At 34.5% G+C, this 20,200-nt stretch overlaps 1 protein-coding gene across 2 annotated transcripts in view; it reads left to right on the forward strand.

Annotated features, from left to right (window-relative positions):
- The window catches only part of LRRK2 (leucine rich repeat kinase 2), a 139,254-nt gene that overhangs the window by 61,355 nt on the left and 57,699 nt on the right, over window positions 1-20,200 (forward strand). For both annotated transcript variants that reach the window (XM_059935648.1, XM_059935647.1), the window contains exons 20-25: window positions 1,124-1,312; window positions 7,686-7,804; window positions 8,234-8,303; window positions 8,802-9,019; window positions 16,706-16,956; window positions 17,240-17,388. In XM_059935648.1, coding sequence (XP_059791631.1) covers window positions 1,124-1,312; window positions 7,686-7,804; window positions 8,234-8,303; window positions 8,802-9,019; window positions 16,706-16,956; window positions 17,240-17,388 — 996 coding nt within the window. The remainder of the gene's footprint in view (window positions 1-1,123; window positions 1,313-7,685; window positions 7,805-8,233; window positions 8,304-8,801; window positions 9,020-16,705; window positions 16,957-17,239; window positions 17,389-20,200) is intronic.

Here is a 20,200-nt window from a genome sequence, read left to right on the forward strand (position 1 = left end):
TTGCTAAAAACTTCACATGCATCATATTCTTTAATATTTTCCATAATCCTGTGCTGTGTATGTTGTTGTCTTCACTTCCCAAGTGAGGACACTGACACTCAGGGAGCTTGTATAGCTTGCAAGTGACTTGAGCACAGGCCTGTCTGGCTTCAAGGCCCAGACCTTTTTCTGGATCAAGTGTTTCATAAAGGTTCAGTTTTGTCACCAACACCAAAGCTTTGTGTAAATTTTTATGATTTTTAAAAAATTTAAGTTCATTGCCTGCTACTTTATACAGTATCATGATTGCAAAGTGACTTTGAAGTAAGAATAAAAAATTCCCTTAGAAGTAGGAGACTATATAAGGAACTTTGGTATGATATATGTTTATGCTTGTATAATTACTGATTTCTAAAAATAGAACTACCATACGACCCAGCATTCCCACTACTGGGCATATACCCAGAGAGAACTATAATTCAAAAAGAGTCATGTACCACAGTGTTCATTGCAGCACTATTTACAATAGCCAGGACATGGAAGCAACCTAAGTGTCCATTGATAAAGAAGATAAATGGATAAAGAAGATGTGGCACATATATACAATGGGATATTACTCAGCCATAAAAAGAAACGAAATTGAGTTATTTGTAGTGAGGTGGATGGACCTAGAGTCTGTCATACAGAGTCAAGTAAGTCAGAAAGAGAAAAACAAATACTGTATGCTAAAACATATATATGGAATCTAAAAAAAATAAGGTTCTGAAGAACCTAGGGGCAGGACAGGAATAAAGACACAGACATAGAGAGTGGACTTGAGGACACAAGGATGGGGAAGGGTAAGCTGGGACGAAGTGAGAGAATGGCATGGACATATATACACTACCCAGTGTAGAATGGATGGCTGGTGGGAAGCAGCCGCATAGCACAGGGAGATCAGCTCAGTGCTTTGTGACCACTTAGAGGGGTGGGATAGGGAGGGTGGGAGGGAGACACAAGAGGGAGGAGATATGGGGATGTATGTATATATATAGCTGATTCACTTTGTTATAAAGAAGAGACTAACACAACATTGTAAAGCAATTATACTCCAATAAAGATGTTGAAAAAAAAAGTTGTTGCTGGTATATCTTTTTATTTTTAGATATAGGATCCACCCTAGCGAGAATGGTGCTCAGATATCAGATGAAAAGTGCTGTGGAAGAAGGAACAGCCTCAGGCAGCAGTGGGAATTTTTCTGAAGAAATACTTGATAAATTTGATGAATGGACCTTCATTCCCGAGTCTTATGTTGACAACGTGTTTGCTCAAAGTGATGACCTGGATAGTGAAGGTAATTATTACTAAACAATAGAGTCTGTTATGTTTTAAAACACTTACCCTCTGGCATGGAACAGTAGAAATTGGGACAAAAATCTGATTTACTTCATTTGGAAAATCTTGAGGAAAACTGTATTCATTAGTGGAAATAGTTAATGCTTACTATTACTTAACTGCTACTTAAGGCAATGAAGAAAATGTATGTCTACACTTTTAAGTGTTATCATACTGCCCATAATCAGTGAGTGGTGGCTATTGCAGTGAAAACACTGACTCAGACTGGAATTGGATTCCATATTCCATCATTAACCAGATACTTTTGTGGTTTGTGTAAGCCCCTTATCCTTATTAAAGGCAGTGTTGCTAAACTTCCAGGATTATTTATAGGAATTTGGAAAAATGTATGTAAAGTGTCTGGGAGAGTGCTTGCAAATAGAAAGTGCTTAATAAAAAATATTTTTATCTTTATTAGAGTTAAAAATAATATTTTAATAACTCCTGAAATAACAAAAAATTAACATGGCAGGATATTAATGGCAGCGATTAAGGCTGACACTTAACATAATACAGTTTGAAAAATGGGGTGAGGTGCTTTTTTATTAAAATATTATGATTGAAAACTTTGGGTGATAAAGACATTTGAGAGGGCAAAAATAAGGGTTATTCCAAAATCTCATGTCTCAAGTCCAAGCATTTTTTAAAACCAACTTTATTGGGACTTCCCTGGTGGTGCAGTGGTTAAGAATCCGCCTGCCAATGCAGGGGACATGGGTTCGAGCCCTGGTCCAGGAAGATCCCACGTGCCGCAGAGCAACCAAGCCCGTGCGCCACAATTACTGAGCCTGCACTCTAGAGCCTGCGAGCCATAACTACTGGTCCCATGTGCCACAACTACTGAAGCCCACGCAGCTAGAGCCTGTGCTCTGCAATAAGAGAAGCCACCGCAATGAGAAGCCTGCGCACTGCAACCAAGAGTAGCCCCCGCTCGCCACAACTAGAGAAAGCCCACGCGCAGGAATGAAGACCCAATGCAGCCAAAAATAAATAAATAAATAAATAAACAAAAAACCCCCCAACTTTATTGAGATATACTAATATACCTATTTTAAGTATATGTTTTCATTTATTCATCCATGTAATCATCACCACTATTAAGTTATGCAATGTTTCTATCATCCAAAAAAGTCCCTTTATATGCCTCTTTACAAAAAACGTCCCCCCCACCTTGTCCCTTGGCAACCGCTGATTTGCTTTCTGTCACAATAGATTAAATTAGTATTTTCTCAAGTTTCATATAAATAGGATACAGTATGTCCTTTTTTATGTCTGGCTGTTTTCTGAAGTGTTTATACCATATTATACTCCCACCAGCAATGTATGAAAATTCTAGTTGCTCTGAATCCTCATTACACTATATCACTTAGTATCGTAAGTCAGTTTAATTTTAGCCATTCTAGTGAGGCTGTAGTCCTAGCTTATTTGGGTTCAATTTTCATTTCCCTGAAAACTATTGATATTGAGAATATTTTCATGTTCTTATTGGCCATTCATATATTGATATTTTCTTGGCAAAGTGTCTGTTTAGATCTTTGCTAACTTTTAATTGTGTTGTTGTCTCATGTTATTTTAAGAGTTCTTTTTATATTCTAAGTAGAAGTCCTTTGACAGATATATGAATTACAAATATTTTCTTTCATTTATAGCTTGTTTTTTCATTTATCAATGTTATTTCTCAAAGAGCAGAGGTCTTAAATTTTGAAAAGTGCAGTGTTTCAGTTTTTTCTTTTCTAGTTTGTGCTTTTTCTATCCCATTTAAGAAATCTTTTCCTATCTCAAATTTGTGAATATTTTCTCCTATGTTTTCTCATAGAAGTGTTAAATTCTTAGCTTTTACATTTAGGTCTGTAATCCATTTTAATTTTGGTATATAGTGTCAGTGAAGAATTGACATTTATTTTTTTCCACATAGATATCCAGTTGTTTTAACATCACTGTTGAATATACTATATTTCCTCATTGAAGTAATGGCATGTTTATCCTATTTAACTGACCATATAGGTGTGCTTCTATTTCTGCATTCTTTTTTAAAAAAATTAAAAAATAATTTTATTGGAGTATAGTTGATTTACAATGTTGTGTTAGTTTCAGGTGTACAGCAAGGTGAATCAGTTATACATATACATATATCCACTCTTTTTATAGATTCTTTTCCCATATAGGCCATTACAGAGTATTAAGTAGACATACCTGTGCTATACAGTAGGTTCTTTTTAGCTGTCTATTTTATATACAGTACTGTGTATATGTCAATCCCAGTCTCCCAATTTGTCCCTCCCCTCCTTATCCCCTGGTAACCATAAGTTTGTTTTCTACATCTGTGACTCTACTTCTGTTTTGTTAATAAGTTCATTTGTACCCTTTTTTTAGATTCCACATATAAGTGATATCATAATATGATATTTGGCTTTCTGTGTCTGACTTATTTTACTCAGTACAACAATCTCTAGGTTCATCCATGTTGCTGCAAATGGCATTATTTTGTTCTTTTTTTTAAGGCTGAGTAATATTCCATTGTATATGTGTACCACATCTTCTTTATCCATTCCTCTGTTGATGGACATTTAGGTTGCTTCCATGTCCTGGCTATTGTAAGTAGTGCTGCAGTGAACATTGGGGTGCATGTATCTTTTCAAATTATGGTTTTCTCCAGGTATATGCTTAGGAGTGGGATTTTATTCTGTGCCATTGATTTAAATCTTTATCCTTATGCCAATGCCATACTGTCTTGATTACTTTAGCTTAATGAAATCTGGTAGTATAAGTTCTCTGGTGGTGTTCTTTTTCAAAATTTTTCTTATTATACTAGGTTGTTTGCATTTCCATATACATTTTGAATCAACTAATTAATTTTATGCTGGGATTTTTTATTAGAATTAAATCTCTATATACATTTAATATAGAATTAATGTATAAATAATGTATTATTGTTATATAATAAAGAATTAACATATAAATAAAAATTTCTTTAGATTAAATCTAGAAATAAATTTGAGGGAACTGGTGTCTTAATAATGAGTCTTCTGACATATAAATGTAGTATTTATTTCCGTGTATTTGTCATTTAAATTTCTCCCACCAATGTTTTGTATTGCATGTTTTTTGATGCTATTGTAAATAGCATTGTTTTTGAATTCCAATTTCCAGTAGTTCATTCACTGCTGGTTTATAGAAATGCAGTTGATTTCTTTGTATGTTAATATATCCTGTGGGCTTGCAAAACTCATGAGTTCTAACAGCTTTTTGTTGACTCCACATATTTTTCTACGTTCACAATAATGCCATTTGCTAATAAAGACGGATTTACTTCTTCCTTTTAACCTGTATATCTTTTTTTTCTTCTTCTTCTTTTTCGTGTCTTATTACACTGGCTAGGACCTCCAGTACTATGCTGAATAGAAGTAGTAAAAGTAGGCATTGTTCCCTGGCTTCCAAACTTAGGAGGAAAGCATTCAGTCTCTCATAATTAAGTATGATGTTATATGTAGTTTTTTTTTTTCTTTTTTTAATAGATATCCTTCATCAGGTTTAGGAAACTTGTTTCTAGTAATTATTTGCTGAGACTTTTTATCATAATGGGTGTTGGAAAATGCTTTTCTGCATCTGTTGAAATGGGCATATTTTCTCCCTTTATTCTGTTATTTAGTTAATTACATTGATTGATTTTCTAATGTTAAACCAAACTTGCTTTTCTGGGGTAAATCTTACTGGATTATGGTGTATTATCCTTTTAATATATTATTTGATTTGATTTTCTAAAATTTTGTTAAGGATATTGCATCTATGAGGGATATTGGTCTGTAGTTTTGTTTTGTTGTAACTATGAGAGTATGCTAGCCTCGTGAAATGAATTGGAAAGTGCTCCTGACTCCACTGTTTTCTGAAAGAATTTGTGTAGGAGAGGTCTTAAATGTTTAATAGGATTCATGAGTAAAGCCTTGTAGGTTAGGAGTACTTTTCGGTGGGGGGGGAGGCTTTTTAATTATAAATATAATAACTTTAATAAATTTATGGTTCTTTTGATTTTTCTGTTACTTCTTTTGTCAGTTTTTGTAATTTGAAATGTTCAAGGAATTTGTCCACTTTACATAAGTTGCCAAATTTATTGTTTATTGTTATTTATAATCTATTATTGTCCTGTTAATGTTTATAAGATCATTAGTGATATCTGATCTTTAATTCTTGACACTGATATTTTTTGTCTTTCCTTTTTTCCTTCTTCAGTCTAGCTCAAGGTTTATCAATTTTATCGATCTTTTCAAAGAATCAGGTTTTTGTTTCATTGACTTTCTGTACTGATTGTCCATTTTCTTTTTCATTGATTTTTGCTTTTTCTTTTCTTTCTTTTTCTTTTTCTTTTTTTTTTACTTATTTAGATTTTGACTCTTATTTTATAGATTCTTAACATGGAAGCTTAGAACACTGATTTTTAGAGCTTTCTAATTTTATAATATAAACATTTAAGACCATGCAGATCCTTCTGAGCACCATTTTAGCTGCATCCCACAACTTTTATATATTCTGTTTACATTCATTTTTGAAATTTTCTAGTTTCCTTTGTGATTTTTTGACTCATGAGTTATTTAGAAGAGTGTTGTTTATTTTCCAAATACTTGGACATTTTTCCACATAGCTTTCTCTTATTGGTTTCAAATTTCATTTTGCTGTGGTTAAAGAACCTACTCTGATGATTTCTGTCCTTTTACATTTATTGAGACATGCTTTGTGGACTACTGTGTGGTCTATCTTGGTGAATGTTTCATGTGCAATTAAAAAAATGTATTTGGTTGTTGTTGGGTGAAATTGGGTCAACTTGTTTGATAATGTTTTTCAGGTCTTCTATATCTTTACTGATTTTTTTTCTCTACTTGTTATATTTAAGAACAAAATGTTGAGATTGTAATTATCAAGTTCTTAATTTTCCTTTTCATTTTATAAGTTTATGCTTTGTGTATTTTGAAGCTCTGTTATTGGGTGCACATACATTAAATACTATACATTTTTTTGATGACTTAAACTCCTTATATTGATCCAAGTTTGCATCTAGTATCATTTCCTTCCTCCTGAAGAACTCCCTTTTACATTTCTTCTAGTGCACAGCTATAGGAAATCCCTATGCAGATTACTGGAGCTCTTTTTCCATGACTCTCTCCTGGAACTCCCAGCTAAGTTAGTCTCCATGAACACTGATCTCCATTTCCTCATCTCAGGAAAGCCATTGGGCTTTGTTTAAATTCCTTCTCATTGTGCCTATGGCCCTTAAATTGCCTCCAGGCAGAATGCCAGGGTGATCATAAGGTTCACATAATTTGTTTCCCTTCTTTCAGGGATTACACAGTCCTGTACTCTCTGCAGCCCAATGTCTGAAACCAGTTGTTTAAAAAAATTTGTCCAATTTTCTAGTTGTTTGTTGTGGGGAGATTAAGTTCAGTGTTTGTTACACCATCATGGATAAAGAAGAATTCTCTTTAAGTATTTTTAAATAAAGGAAAACATCAGAAATGCTAACGTAAAAATAATTGATTTTTGGATTTGTAAATTTTATAATTTGTTTTGACACAATTAATTCTTTATGCTTCTAAGATAAAAAGTGATAGAATTTAAAATCTCATGAGTTCTTAAAAATGGCTCTACATTATTTATCCTTAAAATATGACTAATATTGATCCTTATTTTCTTGAAAATCCGTTATTTTAAAAGTAATTCTCTTCTCTCTCAAAACAATATTGCCACTAAACTCATTGTGTTTATTTTAATGTCATTTCATAAATGAAACTATAAAATATGTAATTCAAACAGAGATGTACTCAAAATTACTGAATGTTAAATAATTCAGTGTGATTCCAATATTTAAAACAAGATTCGAAAATTTTCTAAGCAAAATTCAGAGAACCAGAAAGGAATAACATTGGTCAGATTTATGTATAAACTTTCTCTGCCTCCTGAACATGCATGTATTTATTGTAGCACTTGTAACTATTTTTTTACTTGGCTCTTTCCTGCTGTACTATGAGCTCATATGAGGCCTGGATTATTTTTCCTGCTTATCTTTATCCTGCACTTACTCAGTGTCTAGTCTGTGACAGCCATTCAATAAATATTTGTGGATGAAGAATAATGTAGTTGAATTTGAAAATGACAAGCTGACATAGTTTATCATTTCTATTTTAAAGATGTTATGAAAGGAATTGGGCAATTTCCATTCATGAAAATGTGTTTAATGTTTTGTGATTGAACTACTATGCTAATCCTAATCATTTTATGATCCTAATCATCTTATGATTAGGTCAGCTTTTCTTACTTGCCTCTATGTTATTGTTTAAAAATAGGAAGTGAAGGCTCATTTCTTGTGAAAAAGAAATCAAATTCAATTAGCATAGGAGAATTTTACCGAGATCCTGCCTTGCAGCGTTGCTCACCAAATTTGCAAAGACATTCCAATTCATTGGTAAGTTATATTGTAAAAACTGCAGTTAAATATTGTATATATTTTTTGACATTCTTTCGATAACTGAAATTGTGTGCCAAAGCTAGGAGCTATTGGTGCAGAAATTCCCTAATGTGAGAAAACTCTCCCTTTTTCTATATATACACGTATGTGTGTCCGTGCACGTATGCTATTTTAAACTTACATTTGTAGACTTTTGAGCATGTTTGGGGCATATAGGTGCTCTGTACACTTTAAAATGGTTTTACTCTTTTTTCTTTTTAGAGCTTCATGTCTATGGAGCCCAGACTAGGTCTGTGTCTTATGGTATGGCTTGGTCCCATGAAATCTTTAGCTGGTAATCTTATAGTGACTCCTAAAGAAACCAGATAGGAAAATGTTCTCTTTGCTCCAAAAAATGATGGTAATTTTATTATAAATATTTAATAGGGACCCATTTTTGATCATGAAGATTTACTGAAGAGAAAAAGAAAAATATTGACTTCAGATGATTCACTCAGTAAGTATTTGAAAGTAATCACAAGTAAATAGATATTTTGAGCAGAATACAGCACTTTGATAAATTTCCTCTGATTATGCAAATTTTCTTGATGCCAATTTCACATAACCTTCAAATTATATTTACCTAATGATTCCATAGACTGTAGAAAAATGAAATTCAATTATAGGTTTAAAAATTTAGCCTTATGATGTTATACAGGCCACTTTTAATCCTTCCTACTGTGTTCCTGAAATGTAAATAATACCCTCACCAATGCCACTCTTGATGTTCTTCTTCAGGTCTGTTGTTTTTTTACACTACTTATACCACCTGATTAAATATTTATTATTTACTGTGTATCTCTGTCACTGTAATGTAAGTTCCATAGTTTGCTTTTCTGTTGAATTTCCAGTGCCTTGAAGAGAGCCTGACAGTAGTAGGTGATCCATAAACGTTTACCATATGAACTTAAATTACTTGCTTATATTTCCATTGTTTGTTTGTTTTTGACAAAAGGAGCATCAAAATTCCAATCACATATGAGGCATTCAGAGAGCCTTTCTTCCCTGGCTTCTGAGAGAGAATATATTACATCTTTAGACCTTTCAGCAAATGAACTAAGAGATATTGATGCCCTGAGCCAGAAATCCTGTATAAGTGGTCATTTGGAGCATCTTGAAAAGCTGGAACTTCACCAGAATGCACTCGCGAGCTTTCCACAACAACTATGTGAAGTAAGTTTAATTTATCCTTATAATTCTCAGGATATTTGAAGAGCTTTTACATTTATATCTAACTTGCATGCTTAAATCTTTAAAAGGAACGTTCTGTTTTTGTGTCATTGGACAATAATTCCCCCATTCTTCTGGTTGTCATACAAATATCTTAGTCTGTGTGGTATTCCAGAAGCATCTTTGGGGGCAGGTAATGGAAATGGAAATGTGATTAAAAAGGAATTCGAGGTTCTGTCCTGATGCTACATGGTAAGTATTAAAGTCTAACAAGGCTATGTGTTGATTATGCCTTCAATTATTTAATTCTAGTAGGACAACTTAAACTGTTTAAATTAGGTTAGACCTGGTTTGGCGGTCCTGGCTCTGCTCAGCTACCAACTGTGTGACAGTAAGAACATATTACTCCAACTGCTGTAGACCCTAATTTTCTTATCTGCAAAATACAGAGGCTCAACTAAACTATCCATAAGGCGTTGAGTTTTAAAATTATGTGCAGCTTAAAAATTGATTTTTATGCTCAAAGTTCCTATTTCATAAAAATTAAAGTATAAAATAGTCTGCTGATAGGGTAGTCCTCTGACTACTGACTTTGTTCATCCCTTTTTTATGTACTATAGAAGTCAAAGAAGATATACGGACAAAACGATCTTAATACAAATGTTTAAATTTTTAAACAAATTCTTGAACTGAACTGCAAGGTTTGAAAAAGAATTATACCTGTTTTTTAAAAACTAGTTTTGTTGCAAGTACATTTCCCTTTTTCTAATTTATAAAATTTACCATAATTTTGACATATTTTAAGAGCAACATTGCATGATTTTTATTTTATTTTATTTTATTTATGGCTGTGTTGGGTCTTCGTTTCTGTGCGAGGGCTTTCTCTAGTTGCGGCAAGTGTGGGCCACTCTTCATTGCGGTGCGTGGGCCTCTCATTGTCGCGGCCTCTCTTGTTGCGGAGCACAGGCTCCAGACGCGCAGGCTCAGTAATTGTGGCTCACGGGCCTAGTTGCTCCGTGGCATGTGGGATCTTCCCAGACCAGGGCTCGAACCTGTGTCCCCTGCATTAGCAGGCAGGTTCTCAACCACTGCGCCACCAGGGAAGCCCAACGTTGCATGATTTTTAAATATATTTAAGTGATATTTTTCCCCTAAAGTTTGTATATCTGGGGAGAGAGAAGAAAAAAAGGTGATCCCTAACCCTACCCCAATGTCTAAAATGTATCCCCACTCTATCCTCCTCTTTACCTGACTAAATCCCCCAAGTCACAAGGGCCTCATTTTTTTTTAACATCTTTATTAGAGTATAATGGCTTTAAAATGGTGTGTCAGTTTCTGCTTTATAACAAAGTGAATCAGCTATACATATACATATATCCCCATATCTCCTCCCTCTTGTGTCTCCCTCCCAAGCTCCCTACCCCACCCCTCTAGGTGGTCACAAAGCTTCGAGCTGATCTCCCTGTGCTATGTGGCAGCTTCCCACTAGCTATCTGTTTTACATTTGATAGTGTATATATGTCCATGCCACTATCTCACTTCGTCCCAGCTTACCCTTCCCCCTCCCCATGTCCTCAAGTCCATTCTGTACGTCTGTGTCTTTATTCCCGTCCTGCCCCTAGGTTCTTCAGAACCATTTTCTTTTCTTTTCTTTTCTTTTTAGATTCCATATATATGTGTTAGCATACCGTATTTATTTTTCTCTTTCTGACTTACTTCACTCTGTATGACAGACTCTAGGTCCATCCACCTCACTACAAATAACTCAATTTTGTTTCTTTTTATGGCTGAGTAATATTCCATTGTATATATGTGCCACATTTTCTTTATCCATTTATCTTCTTTATCAATGGACACTTAGGTTGCTTCCATGTCCTGGCTATTGTAAATAGAGCTGCAATGAACATTGTGGTACATGACTCGTTTTGAATTATGGTTTTCTCTGGGTATATGCCCAGTAATGGGATTGCTGGGTCATATGGTAGTTCTATTTTCAGTTTTTTAAGGAACCTCCATACTGTTGTCCATAGTGGTTGTATCAATTAACATTCCCACCAACAGTGCAAGAGGGTTCCCTTTTCTCCACACCCTTTCCAGCATTTATTGTTTGTAGATTTTTTGATGATGGCCATTCTGACTGGTGTGAGGTGGTACCTCATTGTAGTTTTGATTTGCATTTCTCTAATGATTAGTGATGTTGAGCATCCTTTCATGTGTTTGTTGTCAATATGTATATCTTCTTTGGAGAAATGTCTATAGTTATTCTGCCCATTTTTGGATTGGGTTGTTTCTTTTTTTGATATTGAGCTGCATGAGCTGCTTGTATATTTTGGAGATTAATTCTTTGTCAGTTGCTTCATTTGCAAATATTTTCTCCCATTCTGAGGGTTGTCTTTTCGTCTTGTTTATGGTTTCCTTTACTGTGCAAAACTTTTAAGTTTCATTAAGTCCCATTTGTTTATTTTTGTTTTTATTTCCATTTCTTTAGGAGGTGGGTCAAAAAGGATCTTGCTGTGATTTGTGTCATAGAGTGTTCTGCCTATGTTTTCCTCTAAGAGTTTGATAGTGTCTGGCCTTACCTTTCGGTCTTTAATCCATTTTGAGTTTATTTTTGTGTACGGTGTTAAGGAGTGTTCTAACTTCTTTCTTTTACATGTAGCTGTCCAGTTTTCCCAGCACCACTTATTGAAGAGGCTGTCTTTTCTCCATTGTATATTCTTGCCTCCTTTATAAAAAATAAGGTGACCATATGTGCGTGGGTTTATCTCTGGTATTTCTATCCTGTTCCATTGATCTATATTTCTGTCTTTGTGCCAGTACCATACTGTCTTGATTACTGTAGCTTTGTAGTATAGTCTGAAGTAAGGGAGCCTGATTCCTCCAGCTCTGTTTTTCTTTCTCAAGATTGCTTTGGCTATTTGTGGTCTTTTGTGTTTCCATACAAATTGTGCAATTTTTTGTTTTAGTTCTGTGAAAAATGCCATTGCTAGTTTGATAGGGATTGCATTGAATCTGTAGATTGCTTTGGGTAGTATAGTCATTTTCACAATGTTGATTCTTCCAATCCAAGAACATGGTATATCTCTCCATCTGTTTGTATCATCTTTACTTTCTTTCATCAGTGTCTTATAGTTTTCTGCATACAGGTCTTTTGTCTCCTTAGGTAGTTTATTCCTAGGTATTTTGTTCTTTTTGTTTCAGTGGTAAATGGGAGTGTTTCCTCAATTTCTGTTTCAGATTTTTCATCATTAGTGTATAGGAATGCAAGAGATTTCTGTGCATTAATTTTGTATCCTGCTACTTTACCAAATCCACTGATTAGCTCTAGTAGTTTTCTGGTAGCATCTTTAGGACTCTCTATGTATAGTATCATGTCATCTGCAAACAGTGACAGTTTTACTTCTTCTTTTCTGATTTGCATTCCCTTTATTTCTTTTTCTTTTCTGATTGCTATGGCTAAAACTTCCAAACCTATGTTGAATAATAGTGGTGAGAGTGGACAACCTTGTGTTGTTCCTGATCTGAGAGGAAATGGTTTCAGTTTTTCACCATTGAGGACAATGTTGGCTATGGGTTTGTCATATATGACCTTTATTATGTTGAGGTAAGTTCCCTCTATGCCTACTTTCTGGAGGGTTTTTATCATAAATGGGTGTTGAATTTTGTTGAAAGCTTTTTCTGCATCCATTGAGATGATCATATGGTGTTTATTCTTCAATTTGTTAATATTGTGTATCACATTGATTGATTTGCAGATATTGAAGAATCCTTGCATTCCTGGGGTAAACCCCACTTGATCATGGTGTATGATCCTTTTAATGTGCTGTTGGATTCTGTTTGCTAATATTTCGTTGAGGATTTTTGCATCTATGTTCATCAGTGATATTGGCCTGTAGTTTTCTTTCTTTGTGACATCTTTGTCTGGTTTTGGTATCAGGGTGATGGTGGCCTTGTAGAATGAGTTTGTGAGTGTTCCTCCCTCTGCTATATTTTGGAAGAGTTTCAGAAAGCTAGGTGTTAGCTCTTCTCTAAATGTTTGATAGAATTCGCCTGTGAAGCCATCTGGTCCTGGATTTTTGTTTGTTGTAAGATTTTTTAATCACAGTCTCAATTTCAATGCTTGTGATTGGTCTGTTTATATTTTCTATTTCTTCCTGGTTCAGTCTCGGAAGGTTTTGCTTTTCTAAGAATTTGTCCATTTCTTCCAGGTTGTCCATTTTATTGGCATACAGTTGCTTGTGTAATCTCTCCTGATCCTTTGTATTTCTGCAGTGTCAGTTGTTACTTCTCCTTTTTCCTTTCTAATTCTATTGATTTGAGTCTTCTCCCTTTTTTCTTGATGAGTCTGGCTAATGGTTCATCAATTTTGTTTATCTTCTCGAAGAACCAGCTTTTAGTTTTATTGATCTTTGCTATTGTCTCCTTCATTTCTTTTTCATTTATTTCTGATCTGATCTTTATGATTTCTTTCCTTCTGCTAACTTTGGGGTTTTTTTGTTCTTCTTTCTCTAATTGCTTTAGGTGTAAGGTTAGGTTGTTTATTTGAGATGTTTCTTGTTTCTTGAGGTAGGATTGTATTGCTATAAACTTCCCTCTTAGAACTGCTTTTGCTGCATCCCATAGGTTTTGGGTCGTCATGTTTTCCTTGTCATTTGTTTCTAGGTATTTTTTGATTTCCTGTTTGATTTCTTCAGTGACCTCTTGGTTATTAAGTGGTGTATTGTTTAGCCTCCATGTGTTTGCATTTTTTACAGATTTTTTCCAGTAAGTGAAATCTAGTCTCATAGTGTTGTATTCGAAGATAGTTGATACGATTTCAATTTTCTTAAATTTACCAAGGCTTGATTTGTCACCCAAGATATGATGTCTCCTGGAGAATGTTCCATGAGCAGTTGAGAAGAAAGTGTATTCTGTTGTTTTTGGATGGAATGTCCAATAAATATCAATTAAGTCCATCTTGTTTAATGTATCATTTATGTCTTGTGTTTCCTTATTTATTTTCATTTTGGATGATCTGTCCATTTGTTAAAGTGGGGTGTTAAAGTCCCCTACCATGATTGTGTTACTGTCGATTTCCCCTTTTATGGCTGTTAGCCTTTGCCTTATGTATTGAGGTGCTCCTATGTTGGGTGCATAAATATTTACAATTGTTATATCTTCTTCTTGGATCGATCCCTTGATCATTATGTAGTGTCCTTCTTTGTCTCTTGTAATAGTCTTTATTTTAATGTCTATTTTGTCTGATATGAGAATTGCTACTCCAGCTTTCTTTTGATTTCCATTTGCATGGAATATATTTTTCCATCCCCTCACTTTCAGTCTGTATGTGTCCCTAGGTCTGAAGTGGGTCTCTTGTAGACAGCATATATAGGGGTCTTGTTTTTGTATCCATTCAGCCAGTCTGTGTCTTTTGGTTGGAGCATTCAATCCATTTACATTTAAGGTTATTATCGATATGTATGTTCCTATTACCATTTTCTTAATTGTTTTGGGTTTGTTATTGTAGGTCTTTTCCTTCTCTTGTGTTTCCTGCCTGGAGAAGTTACTTTATTATTTGTTGTAAAGCTGGTTTGGTGGTGCTGAATTCTCTTAGCTTTTGCTTGTCTGGTAAGTTGTTAATTTCTCCATCGAATCTGAATGAGATCCTTGCTGGGTAGAATAATCTTGGTTGTAGGTTTTTCTATTTCATCACTTTAAATATGTTCTGCCATTCCCTTCTGGCTTGCAGAGTTTCTGCCAAAAGATCAGCTGTTAACCTTATGAGGATTCCCTTGTATGTTATTGGTGTTTTTCCCTTGCTGCTTTTAATATTTTTTCTTTGTATTTAATTTTTGATAGTTTGATTAATATGTGTCTTGGTGTGTTTCTTCTTGGATTTATCCTGTATGGGACTCTGTGCTTCCTGGACTTGATTGACTATTTCCTTTCCCATATTAGGGAAGTTTCCCATAAAGGGCCTCATTTTAAATGTCACTTCCTTACCATCTTCTTCCTTTCTTCTCCTTGTCTTCCCTCCAGGCTAGTTTGGCTACCATCTGGTTTACCTTTCCCCGGCATCCACTCTTTTTCTTCCAGTGCTCATTACTATAAATTTTGATCTAAGATATATTGTCCTCACAAAATTGTAAACTCCTTGAGAACAGGAACTGTTTTAGCCTTGTTCATGTGTATCCCCAGTGCCTACTAAGGTCTGACATATAGTAGAGGTTTGATAGATGATTACTGAACTAATTTGTGAAGGAATTAATGACTGACACTTGGTAGACCGTCAATATTTACTAAAGAGTAAGTAAAAGAAAACTAGAATTTAGCCTAGCTGAAACAAAGAGAATGAAGAGCGCATGGCAAGGTGAGATACATTAGGGCATTCAAAGAGTGGGCCAGCTCATAACTTTCTGTAAGGAAATTTCAAGTCAGCACCACTAGATGGGACTTTTTGTTACTGCTTGTAACTGTCTCTACAAGAAAATTTGCTGATTAAACCTTGGGAATAAACAATGTAAAAATCTTTCCTTCTGAATAATCTTGTAGTATCTGAAACAATGATGGAAATTTTGAAACAAATTTTTTGGGCAGTGATCCATTAATAAGCCTTTATAATCATGTTAAACTGTTTAGAATTCCATATGAGAATAAGTACATATATTGATATATAAGGAGGAGAATAAGGAAGTGATTGTTTTTTGGTAGTTTAGCCCTTTGACAGTAATTCATACCAAACATTTTAAAAATTGATATGATACATAAATGGAAGTTTTGCTATTATCATAGTAAAATTAGAAATTGCTTAAAAATAGAAAATAGAGATTTGAAGCAAAACGTTTCATTTAAAAGAGGAGGTTAGGGCTTCCCTGGTGGCGCAGTGGTTAAGAATCTGCCTGCCAATGCAGGGGACATGGGTTTGAGCCCTGGTCCGGGAAGATCTCACATGCCGTGGAGCAACTAAGCCTGTGCACCACAACTACTGAGCCTGCGCTCTAGAGCCCACGAGCCACAACTACTGAGCCTGCATGCCACAACTACTGAAGGCTTCATGCCTAGAGCCCGTGCTCTGCAACAAGAGAAGCCACCGCAATGAGAAGCCCGCACGCCGCAACAAAGAGTAGCTCCTGCTTACCACAGCTAGAGAAAGCCTGTGCACAGCAACGAAGTCCCGATGAAGCCAAAAATAAATAAATAAAATAAATTAAAAAAATAAAAAAATAGAAAATAAAAGAGGAGGTTATAAATAAAATGTGTATTATATACATGACTACTTTATGGTAAATCTTATTTATATTAAAATGTATAACAATTTCTAAAAGCTAGTGTTAAAAACTATATTCCCAGGATTATGTTATACTGCTTATTCATTAACTCATTAATTCAAATATTTGTTGGAGCCTATTATTCTTCCATTTTACTCATTGCAGGAATAGTTTACAAGAAAAGCTGAATTAGACTCTAAACCTTATTTCTGTGAGCCTGCTTTTGACCGTCTACCTGTTATATTTTTCCTGGCTTTACCCATTTTATAGCAGAGCAGGTAGTACCAGTCAGTATACTGAAGTTCTCTTGTAGATTGTGTTTTCAATTTTTTTGAAAATTCTTAATGGTTCTAGTTACCAGAGGTATGGAAGGCAGAAATATTAGCTAATCTTAAGTTGTTCAGGTGGTTCATTTAAAAATTTTAAAATATTGTCTTTCCAGACTCTGAAGTGTTTGACACATTTGGACTTGCAAAGTAATAAATTTACATCATTTCCCCCTTACTTGTTGAAACTGAATTGTATTGCCAACCTGGACGTCTCTCGAAACGACATTGGACCCTCAGTAGTTTTGGATCGGGCTGTGAGGTGCTCAACCTTGAAACAGTTTAACCTGTCCTACAATCAGCTATCTTTTCTTCCTGAGAATCTCGGTGATGTGGTAGAGAAACTTGAACAGCTCATTTTAGAAGGGTAAGAAAGGGGTTCATTGAAGAAAAAAGGGTCACCTCACATTGAAATTTCATAAGGTTGACATACAATGACATTGTTTCCATAGTAATGAGTTTTACATGGTAATGTGATAAAAGACTGAGGAAATTCATAATACAGCTTCTATCAATTGACTTAAATTTTTAAAACTAATTTTAAAATTAATAAACATGCTTTAATGCTGTTTTTGAAGATATTTTGACTATTTTTCTTCAAAGCATGTGAATTTATGCCATTTAATCTTCATTTTGTCTCTTACGACTAGAAATAAAATCTCAGGAATATGTTCCCCTTTGAGCCTGAAGGAACTGAAGATTTTAAACCTTAGTAAAAACCACATTTCATCTCTATCAGAGGACTTTCTTGAGACTTGTCCTAAAGTGGAGAGTTTAAGTGCCAGAATGAATTTTCTTAGTAAGTGTTTTATATGTCTTCTCCTTCCAGTCCTTTTGAGTGTTGTATGGGTCAAATGCAACAAATAAATGTAATTGCATGAGCCATATATGGACATTTTAGGTGGGGATTTAAAAGTGGCATTTCAGTTAAATATTATGCTGGAGTTTTAAATATCAAGTTAGCAGGTTGGTGATAAAAAGAAATGAGCTGTCAAGCCGTGAAATGTGGAGGGAACTTAAATGCATATTGCTAAGTGAAAGAAGCCAATCTGAAAAGGCTACACACTGTATAATTTCAACTATATGACATTTTGGGAAAGGCAAAACTAAGGGGTTAGTAAAATAATCAGTGATTTCCAAGATTTGGGAGGGAGGGAGTGATGACTAGGTGGAGAAGAGGGGATTTTTAGGGCAGTGGAGTTAGTTTGTGTGATACTGTAATGTGGATACATGTCATTATACATTCGTCAAGACCCACAGAATATAGTACACAAAGAGTGAACTCTATTGTAAACTGTGGACTTTAGTTAATAATAATTTATTAATATAGGCTCATCAATTATACATACAAGTATACCAAACTATTCTAGTTGTTCATAATGGGGAAAAGATGCATGTGTCTGGGGTGGTGATGGTGAGGGGAAAAGGTAGATGTGGGAGCTCTCTGTATTTTCTGCTCAATTTTTCTATAAACCTAAAGCTGCTCTAAAAAAGTCTAGTTTTTAATATTAAAAAATTAAAAATTTTAATATTAAAAATTGTATTACAGTATTTAACATGTTGTTATTGTCATAGGCTAAAATGTCAATATCTTGGACTGCAGATAGTCATTAAACTGTGGTTCCTTTTACAGGATTATACTAAAAATGCTTATAGTTGCCTGAGCTGCTTGAAGCAGAAATACTGAGTTTCCTACTGAAGTTTCTTCAGCAGTTTTTTGGAGTATAAGTACTATTATTATTTTTTAGAAATAAAATTAATTATTTAAAAGTTTTTAAATTAGTTTGGTTAATGTGTGTTCATTGAGCTCTTGCTCTGTGCAAAATATTATAATAATACACAATATGATCATCACTTTTGTTAAAAATCCTGGCATACTCTATGTTCTCTTAGCATGTGAGACAACAGGGAATTATGTTCATTTGTAGCCTGTCTGAAAGTTCTAATATTGAGGAACAGAATATTTCTATGGAAATAAATGGGAACTTTCCCTATTTTATCTTCCTTAATGGAGGCCATGCATACCTTGCCACCCACATGCCTATTCTATAGCTGACTTGGTAAAATAATTTTTAATACTGTTTAATAGCAGAATATAGTTTGACAACTTACTTTAAAATATTTTATTTTTCCAGAACTTTGAGAAACTACTAACAATAAAATCCATATTAATTTGCATAGAATTATTTTCCTTCTTTTTCCCTTCCTTCCACCCTCTTTGGATATTGACCATGTTCTTACCATGAGAGTGAAACTGGGGAATAGAGTGATTCACTCACTAGTGAGTAAAGCAACCCAGTCTCTGTCCTTAAGGAACGTGTAGTTAAGTTCAGAAGACTGTCATTAAATAATGATGGAATAAATAAATGTAATTGTATATCGTACTAAGTGCTGTGAGGAGAAGTTTCAAGATGCTATGAGGGTACCTCAAGGGGATCTGATCCAGACTGTGGAGGCAGGGAAGTGTGTTTGTGTCTGTGACGTTTAATTAAGTTAGGTCTGGAAAGAAGAGCATCTGAGGGACCCTAAGGCTAGCTTATGGTCAATATGTTATCTCAGCTGAATCTCACAAAAATCCTATAGGGTAGGATAGGTATGATCTCTGCTTGACTAATTGAGGAAATTGAAGCACTGAGATTTTTGTGTGACATGTTCAGGGGCATAGAATTAATTAATTAGTTGTGAAAGCTTGAACATACCTGTGTTCAAAAAATCTGTTTGCACTGCACAACTTTGTAATAATTTTAGAAGTGGTTTTATATTTGGGAAGACGCATTATGGAGGTCATACCTGAGTGGGACCACAACCATTAAAAATTCCCATGTGAAATGAAGTTTCAGTTCCTTGATTTTATCAGTCTTCCGTATAGAATCTGAACCTTAAGACTTTTAATTCCTAAGTGGAGAATCATTTCTACTAATTTATTTTGCTACAAATACTTTTTGGAAATGGGTGAGGTATAGCATGTACCTTTCTGCTTCTCAGGAAGATAGCGTCTAGTAATGTCCTGGAACATTTTGACCCTCGAAGATTTTCTGGATAAAACATAACTCATATTTTTAACCTTGAAAATGCTAAGAAATAATTTCTCAAGCCACTTCCATAGAACCACAGATTTTCAGATCTCTAAAGAATCTCAGAGTTCATCTGATTTAGCTGCACTATTTTACAGATGAGAAAACAGTCTGTTTGATTTGCTCAGTTTCCAAAATTATGTTCCATAGAATTTTATTCCTTGGAGGTACCTTGTACTATATTTCCCTTTTGGAAATTTATAAAATATACCAGAATATTGACAGCTCTGAGATATTTCACTTTATTTTGCATAATATTTCCCTAATCTCTTTTTTTTTTGTAAAGTATGTATTTTTAGTCTCAAAAGATATAAAATACCTTAGGAATAACTGACAAAATTGGCATATCTGTCTTAAAGGGAAATTTGGCATTTCTAATGAAATTGTAGATGCCCTACTGTTCAGGAATTCTACTAGTGGTTACATACAATAGAGGCATCCTCTCACTGTTCACAGAAGACCCTTTTGCTTTTTGGTTTTTTTGACAATTTGTTAAACATTGTCATAGGCACTGAGTATTCAGCAAGTAAGCATAAG

Source organism: Balaenoptera ricei, chromosome 10 (assembly GCF_028023285.1).
Source record: "Balaenoptera ricei isolate mBalRic1 chromosome 10, mBalRic1.hap2, whole genome shotgun sequence".
Taxonomy (NCBI): domain Eukaryota; kingdom Metazoa; phylum Chordata; class Mammalia; order Artiodactyla; family Balaenopteridae; genus Balaenoptera; species Balaenoptera ricei.